The sequence below is a fragment of the Euprymna scolopes genome, chromosome 28, assembly GCF_053919585.1.
Source record: "Euprymna scolopes isolate OS-2025 chromosome 28, ASM5391958v1, whole genome shotgun sequence".
In the NCBI taxonomy this organism is placed as follows: Eukaryota; Metazoa; Mollusca; class Cephalopoda; order Sepiida; family Sepiolidae; genus Euprymna; species Euprymna scolopes.
In genome coordinates this window covers 2,148,080-2,160,474 of record NC_136509.1, presented here as the reverse complement: position 1 = coordinate 2,160,474, position 12,395 = coordinate 2,148,080, and the positions used below count along the sequence as shown (strand labels likewise).

At 32.0% G+C, this 12,395-nt stretch overlaps 1 protein-coding gene across 1 annotated transcript in view; it reads left to right on the top strand.

Annotated features, from left to right (window-relative positions):
• LOC145249431 (uncharacterized) overlaps positions 1 to 12,395 on the top strand; it is a 911,941-nt gene that overhangs the window by 799,368 nt on the left and 100,178 nt on the right. The window contains exons 101-102 of the mRNA XM_080110989.1: positions 3,499 to 3,605; positions 8,990 to 9,152. Coding sequence (XP_079967115.1) covers positions 3,499 to 3,605; positions 8,990 to 9,152 — 270 coding nt within the window. The remainder of the gene's footprint in view (positions 1 to 3,498; positions 3,606 to 8,989; positions 9,153 to 12,395) is intronic.

Here is a 12,395-nt window from a genome sequence, read left to right as displayed (position 1 = left end):
TCAAAACTCCATGTTTTATAGGCCTGTCCCTTAAAACTCCAATTCATTCTTAGCCGACAAGCAACCCGTTCGTCTCTCATAAAGATTATCATCACGATATTCATGCAGATAGCGCCACCTATGCTGTTAAAGTCTCTTCTCTAGACATCCAATTAATCAGGAGGACATAACTCGTGATTAGAATGTTACTATTTGCCAGAAACATTGCATTTTCTTGACTCGTTTTTATTTTATTCTCTATCTTTTTGTTACATGTCCCCGCCCTTTCTTTCTCTCTCTCTCTCTCCCGTTATCGTATATTTTATTGTACTGTTACTATTCCATATCTTTGCGTTATCTCTCTCTCTCTCTCTCTCTCTCTCTCTCTCTCTCTCTCTCTCTCTTTCTCTCTCTCTCAATATATATATATAGAGAGAGAGAGAGAAAGAGAGAGAGAGAAAGAAAGAGAGAGAGAAAGAAAGAATCTCTCTCTCTCTCTCTCTCTCTCTCTCTCTCTCTCTCTCTCTCTCTCTCTCTCTCTTTATCGTGCTTTCTATTGCATTGTGACTTTTCTATATTCCTGATCTCTCTCTCTTCCTCTCCGACATATATTGTGGGTTTCTAACAGCATTTTATATAGTTTTTAGTTTGAACTCATTTTCCCAAACTTAACGCATTCAATAGCGAGCATGCTGCCATTTGTCTTTTTCACATATACCGATAAACACTGTGTATTTTTCGAACCGAATAAACATTTTACATTAAATAAAAACACTAAAAATGTAGAAAAGTAACTTTGATAACATTTATTTGATATATTGTTTTTTGTTTGTTTGTTTGTTTGTTTTGTTTTTTTTTATAACTTTTTCGTATCTATGTGTATAGTAAAACAAACTTATTGGATTTATCTATCTATCTATCTATCTATCTATTGATTAATTTTCTCTGTTCTGTTGGCATTTCGTTTTGCTTTAATGTCTTTACCTTCTGAATATTTCCACTTTGCACATAACCATCTTTTTACGCAATTGCTTCTGTGGTTTATCCATTTAATGTTGTTATATTCTCTCATAGCTTTTCCAAGAATAATCTGTCATTGTTCTGATATCTTTGTTATTTTTATCTTCTAGGTTTTATGCGAGAAAAAAGGCAGACAAAATGATTTATGCATCTATTTTTTTCATTCGCATCCGAAAAAGCTATGTTACCGCAAGCAATAGAATGGGAATCTTTGAATAAAAAGAAAGCAAGAATATAATCGCTTTTCTAAATGAAATATACACTAATGAATAATAATCACTAATGAATAATAATCACTAATGAATAATAATTACTAAAGAAATACATTTAATCTTACGTTTTAAGCTGGGATCTTACAATTTAACCCTTCGTCTTTCCACGCGTCCTTTACTTTGACCATGAAAAAATACCAATTTCTAAACTCACATGTTTGCACATTGAAGCTTCTCGTCGAACCGACTACTTCTCTCGTCGCTCTCTCTCTCTCTCTTTGAACCATGTGACGTCACACACGTTTTCAGCACTCAGCAAGTCGAGGTGACGTTGGAGCGCTTAAGTTGACTCTCTGTCCCTGATTTCTGGTTTACTTGTTAACGCCCCCTCTGCAACTTCAAATCATCAGATATGTACTAGCGAACGTACCCTGACTATTTAGCAACGCTATATATATATATATATATATATATATATATATATATATATATATATATATATATATATATATAAATTTGGGGTTTCCTGTATTGATATTCATATTAAAAAAAACAACTTTTTTCTATTTATTTAAAAAATACAACTTTTTTTTATATATGGTTTGTGAAATTGCATTCATCTGCAAAAGATCTAATTTGCATATTCCTTAAACATTCATTTTAATTAATTCTCTGTTAGTTTTTTTCGGTTTTCCTATGGGATGATCATCTTTTATTGTATATATATTGTATATATATTGTATATATATTATAACATATATATATATATTGTATATATATTATAACATATATATATTGTATATATATTATAACATATATATATATAGATATATATATATATATTTAAAGGAGATTAGAACAATAGTCTAAAGAGCTGAGTGTATTTCAATGCAACAGTGAAATCACTAGTTTCATTAAAATGCAGGAAAGAAAAAGTGCTCGTTGTAATTTAGATATATAATAAGCTCGATAGGTAAATATCCTAGAGCTAATTCAATATTAAGTAATGTGATTGATAATTTAAAATTTAAAAAACAAATTATAATCAAATTAAAAATCAGTTTCACAAGAAGGAACAACAACAAAATCAATTATCTGTACGATCGTTTCGGAAAACCGTGTTTTTATTGTGGTAGACATCAAGTTACGGACAATAATTATTACATATAGTTTTTAATAAACAAGGTCTCCTCATCAGCAAATTTTAAAGGGTTTTTATTAAATCTAAAAGACACCATAAATAAACCTAGCATTAAAAGTAATGCAGATATCTGAAAAAAATTGAAATAAAAGGCCTGGATTTAAAATTGATAAGAAAATTAATATGGGTTAGAGATAGAAAAGAAATAGAGTAAAATATAAATTTGAATTTAAATTATAAATTTGCTTTAAGTACAACATTACAAATATATACATGCATATATATTAAAAAAAATAGACACATACATGCATATACATAGATATACAGGTATATACATAAAAATATAGGTACAAAAATAATATATATAATGAAATACAATAAATCTATTGGTTTGAAAATCCAGTGATTATCTGTCTTACAAAATATTATTGGATGTAGTAAGCTTCCAATACAGGATTTACCATACAGGTTCGATTTAAAGTTGAATATCCCTTTTTTTGCTGCATCAATATCCAATTTCACTTATTCTATGTAGCTGAAAGTATTTAAAAACTTAAGAAAAAAAAACATTTATCTTTCCTCCGTGGAGATGTATAAACATCGAAAACTCATGGGTTAAGGAAATATATTTTACTATACTGTATTCTTTGTCTTGCATACAATAAAATTTCTATATTTGAAATTTAACTTTTTCAAATCACAAATTTTAAATTCCTAAATTATGATATATATATATATATGTGCGTGTGTGTGTATGTATGTATGTATATATATATATATATATATATATATATATATTCATCCAGAAAAAGTCTTTTTTATCTAACTTCTCTCTCTCTCTCTCTCTCTCTCTCTACACACACACATACACACACATATATATGCATATATATATATATATATATATATATATATATATATATATATATACGTATGTATGTATATATATTGAAATAACGAGATAATATAGATGTGGTAAATGAAGAAATGTTTCGTATTTATTTATTTAAATTAGAAAGAAATAAAAATTGAATTACTTGTTTGTATATTTTCTTTTTCATCTCAGACATAACTGATTTTCATCAAATTCAGAGACTGAAACATTAAAACTTTATCTGTTTTCTTGAATCCTTTGTATTTATTCAGGATGGAAAGGTGAAGACTGCAGCATTCCTGATTGTACAGACAGTTGCAATAGTCACGGATTTTGCAATGGTACCAATCGCCAAATTCCTCAATGTCACTGTGATTCGGTAAGTTGAGATCACTTTATATTTAACGATGTAAAACTTCATTGCAGTTTGTTTACTTTGCATGCAAAATAAATACGTATTTACAGAGTGGAGCAATATGGAGTTGTCACTGTGAAGAAAAGAACACTACAGATTTATTTTAAAACTTTTATTGGCACACAATTCAAGTAACTTGATTATGTAGTATGTGACATCTATTCAATGTAGCCGTCTTCAGCCTCAATCACGGCCTCGATACGGGTCCGGAACTGGGAGCATACCTTTTCCACAAGCGCCGGCAGGAGTTCGGCGAATACTCGGAGGAAGGTGGCGATCAAACTAGCTTTGGTGGTGGAGGTCATGTTGGTGATGTTCTCGACGTATGACTAAACGAAGTAGTCCAGCGGGTTCAGGTCTGAGGAGCATGGAGCCAATAATAGAAAAGTACAAAGTCTTAGCAATCCTTCTGAGCCAAGCCTGGATCTCTTTGGACTTGTTGGCCAGTGCAGAGTACTGGCCGACTTCAGAGATGTGAGGTGGTATGATATGGTCCTCGCGTTAAACCACGCCAACGACCATAACCGTGGCAAGAAACTTCGTTGAGCTGTGTCCTCAAGCGTTGAATCGTTCGGATTTGCATTTTGAGGGTGCTGGCAATGGTCCTGTTGTCATAACAGTAGGGAGCATGAGTTTTACAGCGGCGCATCTTCGATCTCACTTGTTGAACATTGTGTCATTTTCAAACATGATAGAAGACTACTATCGCTCTTGGGATTTGTACACAACTAGCCAACTAGTAGATGGTCTGCAAAAAAATAAATAAATAAATCCGTTTTCATGAAACAGAAATGGAATCATATCGTCTTTTCTAGAGCGATAATTTTATCGTTCCACTTTGTACAAACATGATTCGTCGATGTTTTGTAACGTCTTCATTAATAAGTAATCGATAAACCAAATAAAACTCTTCATACATACATGCGCGGGCGTTTATAGTGTCCTTTTTATACATTTCATCGTTTATCTACGCTGTTTCGTCTCATCTTTTTTAACTACGATCAACAAAACTCTTCATGCAAGAAAGATACAAGGAGACTTTTCTGAGTTTATTTGCAGAGAAGGAATTTAGGAGAGAAAGATTAATATTATTCTTGTGATTATTCACTTCTTAAACTGGATTTTCCAAAATGAATGAGGCAGACGGACAGAGATATATGTAAAATTCTCTGAGATTATCACTTTTCTGCACCATGAATCGGGTTCGGTTAGCATGGCTTCCATAGAGAGAGTGATATGAAAACCTTAGTTTTTACTTGCTCAAAAGCGTGACGTCATTCGTCATATTCTGATATCGTTCGACTCCTATTTTGTCTACGGCGGTTGACCTTTGCTCCTGCCTTGCAAGTATCTTTCATTACACAATGGAAATAATTTTGTTTTTACAGACTTGGGTTATCATGCAGTTAGTGTGACCTTTGCCAAAATTCACACTAGCTAACTTAACCGTTACTGAAGTAGGGTCTACAATATGAAAGAGTTTTATGATAAAATAAGTTTATTCTGATAATATGTATATTAATTGCTCTTCATCCCGTATAGGAAAATAAGAAATAAAGACGAAAAATAAAGAACAGAAAGAAAATGCATAAATGGTTTGAAATACAAATAAAAATAATTATCGTGAGTTAAAAATATTTATTACTAGAAGATGTACCCGGCGTTGCCCGGTATTAAACGGAACGTTAAATTTCTTTTTTTACAAAAATTGACGTAAAAAAGCAGAAAGAAACTAAGACATGTACAAGTGTTATGTTTTTTTAAACAGTTCACTACTTGTCACTAAAAAAAAATACTCGAGGTGAGATCCAAACCAAAACCTAAAAACAGTGAGTCAAGTATAATAACCATTAGACCAGCATGTCACGATCTTATAAACCTGCATCCAAACCTCGTGCAAATGTTGAGAAACAGATGAAAATCTAACGATGCCTCTCCCAGTACCAATTTAAAAATTTTTACCCAATATTTCTGAATGAAAACTGATTAAAAAGTTTTCCACGTGCATGGATATGTTACATAATAAATTCCAAGTCTCTAAATAAAAATTCGCTGAGTATGTAGGTTGAGAATGGTCCTCACACACAGACACATTCTCATATTTATAGATATATAGATTTATATGTTATTTTTTTTTAAATATGTTTTTATCGACTTTTACTTATTAGAATGGGTTGTCGACGTTGTAATATAAATAAGATAGGTTCTATTCGAATAAAGTTTTTCATCGACATAATATTTAATTGCGCTTTATCGTATATAAGAAAATTGCAGAGAAAAATGAAGAATAAAGAAAGTAAAGAAAAATGCGCAAAAGGTTTTAAACACAAATGATTGCGGTCGGTGAGAACTATTTATTACTTTTATATGTTAATGTTTTTAGCAATCTAAAAATCCATGGAAAATGTGTAATGCACACGTCATGAACGTATTACGATATGATAGAGTTTCATGAATATTGAAAAATAGTGATGAAAAAGAAATTCTCTAGAAGTTAATGATATATACATTTCAAATTTTCCACCTTCCTGCAAAAATTGTTTATACACTGATGAAGCCTCCTATTGAAAATGAATTCTATTTTATAAATCTGCAACCTCTTTCCCACAGAAGAGACCTAGCGAGCCTGTCGTTGTTCTATCGTTATTTCCATGGCAAGTGCTCGTCTGAGCTCCATTCTCTGCCCCCCCGTCGCCAATCTTTTTCAAAAAACACCCGACTAGCTGAAACCACCGTCAATAATTTTCCCCACTCTTTATCTGTGCCTAAATCGAAACGTAGATTCCATGAACAAAGCTTCTTTCTTAGAACTGCACGCCTGTGGAACGTTGTTCCGCTTGCCTGTTTCCCTCCCGACTTCAACCTGGATGTCTTCAAGTCCAACACAAACAAATTCCTGATGAACCGTCCCCCTAAGTAATGATACCTTACCAATTCTCCAATACTATTTCTACACTATCCCTTTGATTACTGTACACACAATAACCCTTATCCCCGAGTGGCCATTGGACCTTGATAAGTGGTGAACTCCATGTAAAAAAAAAATCATAAAAATATATCTTCATGGGATAGTGGAACCGATTGTTTGTAAACAAAGTGTTTTTTTTTTTAAATATATGGAATGTTTCTCTCTGAACAACTAACGTTTTACTTGATTAAAGCGTCAGAGTTCTCATCGTATGAGCTACAACATAAACTCTTGTGTTAACGAAATTTATATACTTATAAATATGTAGTGTAACCTGGGGCAATTCCATACCTGATGTAATTCCATACCCACTCGGCTGAAAAGCCCTTCAGTTAAAGGGAATAATTTAATGCTTTCAGAAACTCTTCTCAAGAAAGAGACGCGTTTATAGGTGACTTCCTCTCAAAAGTACTGCAGCTGCCTCTGCTGTCTATAGTGAACATTATTTAATTTAGTGACACAATCCAGAGCTATCCTGGAGTAAGATCAATAATTCCACTTTTTAGTCATCCTTATACTTATAGTCATGTGTTATCTACTGTTCTAAGTTTGTTATTTACTGTGACTTATATATAAAAAACAAAAAACAAAACTAAAAAGAGTCTAGGAGTGATCCAATGCTTTCTCAGATGAACATAAGCTTTGGGAAATTCAATACACCTGGGTCATGGAATTTCTTAAATGATTCCAGCGCATAAACTAATAGGTGCTTAACATGAAACAGGGTTCCCTTCTATATATTTCAGCGTCTCCCGCCATTTCTTACTAGTCAATTTGCGATTATTCGATATTTTGTGAATCATAAGAAGACGATAAATGATTTATTCATGAGTAAATTGACACGAATGCTGGCTTGGTCTGACAGAAACAGACAACGGTCCATCAAAAGACAGTATGGAGAGAGCCTGACCTCAGCTGAATGCCTGCTGCGATTTAAAAAAGACGAAGAAGAGAAAACAGCAAGAAAAGGGAGGACAGGATCTTAAGGGCGATGTCAGGGGAGGGGAAGAAAGACTCAGAATACCGGTACGAGAAGGTAAAAAGTAGTGATGGACAGGTATCACAGAGCTACAAAGAAACAGTAATTATCCAGACAGTGATGGCGACTTGGTCCCTTCCAAAGTCCGGGAAAACATTTTAAAAGTGTATCTACTGCTAGGAAGTAAGGTTTGTGCAATTTGTCTTTTGTAAAATACAATTGGCAGTTGAACATTCTCTCTTCGCTTTTTGCTCTTTTATAATTCATGTATATACTATGATATCAAATAAATAAATGTTCAGTTTACTGTTTGGCTTTATTTCTATCTTAATATGTTGATATTTCCCATATTATGCAATTGTCAAACGGAGGGAATTACCGTTTTTGCATATGATTTCAATGATTTTTTTCAAAGTCAAGTTTTCTACTTTTCTGTTTGATTCTATTGGATCTTGGTTTGTTGTATGAAAACTGAACTGGTTGTATGTTTTTAAAATCTATATCAAGAGTTGATATGTCTTACCCAAGAATCAGAATTCAACAAACAAAAAGTATGTATGGAATTGCCCCAGGATACCCTATGTACAATAATAAACCTTTCTGTTCACTAAAATTATATATATATATATATATATATATATACTCTTTAATTTTCATATAAACATTTACGTATCACTACACATTCATGAATGATCAGTAAACTAGTTATAAATAATTAGACATCATCAGAAAACGTTTTTACAAAAGTGTTCGGTGTGGAATATATTCATGACTGTGCAGCAATATCTAAATGTTTATGTCAAAAAAGAAGTAAAAAGTATATATTGCTCTATTTCGGTATTGAGCACATTTGTATAAACCTCGTTAAACTCATTGGATGTTTTATCTTTGAACAATATTAACTTGGAATTATATATATATATATATATATATATATATATATATATATATATACAACTATTTTATATATATATATATATATATATATATATATATATATATAAAATAGTTGTATAGTTTGGTTTCCTAGATGTACATCCACTGAAGCCCCTGTGTTTATTAAAGAGTTCCCAATGGAGTACAGAGCAGGTATATAATATGTTTATTTTACAAACATTATTGTTTACATATGTGCATACAGGTTTCAGTGGAATCTCAATTCAGAGAGACCCACTTCATCAGACTAAAAAAAGCGGTCTGATGAAGCGGGCCCTTCTAAATGAAGATTCTACTGAAACATGTATGCACATATGTAACTAATAATGTTTGTATAAAAAACATACGATATATATATATATGTGTGTGTGTGTGTGTGTGTGTGTGTGTGTGTGTGTGTGTGTGTGTGTGTGTGTGTGTGTGTGTGTACGGATAACTTGATGTGTTTTACTTTATTATTTCTAGGGATGGTTAGGTCGAAGCTGTGACCAGCAATGCGTTCATGGTAAAATCCAGAATGGTATATGTGAATGTGATCCATGTTATAATGGCCAAGCTTGTCATTTGCAATGCTCTGGAAACGGAGTATGCTCAGCAGGACAATGCCAATGCTTTAAAGGAGTCAAAGGTAATGATTTTCTTATTATTTAGGGAATATTTTATTTTGTCGAGTAAGGATCGAAAACAATCTACATATGAAAATCAGCAACGTGAACAATACTAAAAATATAACTGCGAATGACTAAACACTTCTACCAGGACATGCCCGACAGAGCGAGTACATTTTACTTTCAGTCGAAAATGCTGTGCAGATTCCCGAGTTCGATAGAAAGATTCCTGAGCTCAACAAGATACAACTGAATAAAGTCGGAGATTACATCATATGAAACGTTGTTCGAATAACACTCAGGGAAAAAAAAACAATAGTCTGAATAATCCAAATATTACTAACACGTATCTCGCATTTGGCTATTTAAAATTTCGATTATCTTTATTATATTTTGCTTGAGTTTTACATATCATTTTCAGGCTGTCAGGATTTGAAAGATACTTATACATCAATTGATGGGAAAACAGTTATAAAGATTATGCACGACGATAGTCGCTCACTCATTACAGCTAGAAGTTCTAATTTTAGAATCCTTTACCAAAAATTATTGCTCGTAATAGGATGGCTTACAGACCATCGATTGACTCCTCAGTATCAATACTTTTTTCTAAGAGGTTCGTTCCATCTTGTCGAGATAAATGTCAAGCAAATGCTAAAAGTCGATGTTGAACAACTACAGATGTGTGTAGCAGGCAACCATATAATGTTTTCTTACGTTTTCTTGCCATGATATGTTGTAGATGTAGCAATCTGCTGGATGATCCATAAAGATCGAGCAAAATTTGGTGGTCAAGAGTCCGATGAATAAAGTTGGCTTGTTTTTATTTATGATTTGAAAACTTGCGTTTTTTTCTCACTTTTGATTACAGTTTTCGCGATTTTTTTTTTTTTTCATAGAGTTGATTCCGCTCCATGCCAGGCCAAATATGCGTATTCGCATCATAACCACATGACGGTGAAGTTCAAGTTGAACGATACATAATGTCTATTTACTTATTTCCTAGTCATTAGTTGAAGATTAGACACTTTCCAATAACATTTCACTTTTCTGTTGTACGTGACTATTAGTCGACCCAATACACCCCTGTACAATAGTGTCTTTTATAAATTTCCGTTTTATTCACACAAGAAAATGTTTCAAGCAAACTACATCAACTGTTGTGTCGTAACACAATAGTAAAATCAAGTCGAGGTTGGTTAAACAAAGTGTATTAACATCACAGGTACAAAGATAAGAATACAAGTATAACTGACTAGCGCTCAGCTAGGCAGTGGAGTACTATCGCTCCTTCTCATCGGTATAGACATTACTGGCACTATATATATAGTGAGACCCGGTGTAAATCTCTACATAGTACCCCAGTAGTTGTTGCCCCTGATAGTAGCCCCCAACACCAAAGTGGCAATTTGCCTTGTTTGGGGTGAAAATGTAATAAAAAAAAATTTTTTTAACTCTCATGTAATAGCTTTGAATAAAATAATGCACAAATAAAGAATGCAGTTTACATTCCCGGAAAGGAAAAACATATTAACTTTAACCTATCGCAGACTTAGCACCAACATAATCCGACTTCGAAAACGTGTATAATGACAAAAGAGAATTCATTAATATATATATATATATATATATATATATATACATTAGTTTATGTATGTAAAAATGTAAATAAACATCTAAATTAAAACCAGATTATCTCCGATGATGGAAAAATGAAAATCTTACCATTAAACCAACCACGAAACAGGTGCGTACTTATTAGCTACAAAAAATGCGTGAGTAATTAAGAATCTGATTGATTGAATAGCACTCATATGTATATATAAAAACACAAAGCAACATGAATTCCATACAATAGCCTGACGAATCCTCATATATATATATATATATATATATATATATATATATATATATATATATATATATATATATATATACGTTTTATTTTTTATTACCGTTTTTTTCTGTTTAGTTACATTATTGTTTCAGCTACTTGACCGTTTTTCGCGGTGTAGTAGCCTCATCAGATTTTACAGACTGTAAAGTCTGATGAGGCTACTACACCGCGAAAAACGGTCAAGTAGCTGAAACAATATTGTAACTAAACAGAAAAAACGGTAATAAAAAATAAAACGCATATTTACTCTACAATAGTATTGAGCACTTTCTTCGGGTTTTTATTAATTTCCATTCCTACTATATATATATATATATATATATATATATATATATATATATATATATATATATGATGATGATAAAATAAATGTGAAGTTATGAATTAAAGTGAAACCGAAGACCAGTATGCACGCTTGAAATATATTCGAAGACATATATAAGAAGGCAAATTTTTCAAAAATATTATATAGCATTAATTATAGAAATATATATATTTTTTTTATTTATACAAACATTGATGGCTACATATGCGTATACATGTTTCTGTAATCACTCGTTATTGGGGGATTACGTCTTCAGGCCAAGAATTTCCCTCAAGATACAAAACATTTTCTTATATCACTCACAGAAATAGACTCTTGTCTTAGAATGAGGGTGGAGGTTTGGTCTGGGATATATATATATATATATATATATATATATATATATATATATATATGTGTGTGTGTGTGTGTGTGTGTGTGTGTGTGTGTGTGTGTGTGTGTGTGTGTGTGTGTGTGTCTTATTTTTTATTACCGTTTTATCTGTTTGGTTACATATGTTTCGGATGTTAGATCGTGTTTACGATCTAACAGCCTCGTCAGACCTTACAGAAATGGTTCCGTTTCTGTAAGGTCTGACGAGGCTGTTAGATCGTAAACGCGGTCTAACATCCGAAACATATGTAACCAAACAGATAAAACTGATTAAAAAAAAAATAAAACACATATTTGCTCTGCAATAGTATTGAGCACTCTCTTCATGTTTTTACTAATTACCAGTTTTACCAAATATATATATATATATATATATATATATATATATATATATATATGAATATCAAAGACTTTAAGAACTATATATATGAACTTTCCTAGATCTCATGAATTGTTTACAAAAGACTTTATTTATTTATTTTACGTTAAAATTAAATAGATTTTTATGGATAAATAATTTTATTAAACATTTGAATAATACTGTCCAAATTAGGCAAAAAAGTGGCCAACATCCGAGCGTGTATAAGCTCATAAGTCGCCTATCGCTGAACATTGATTGCAGTGTCAGATCTGCATTGGATAGTACACGGATGAAACTTTCTCTATCTT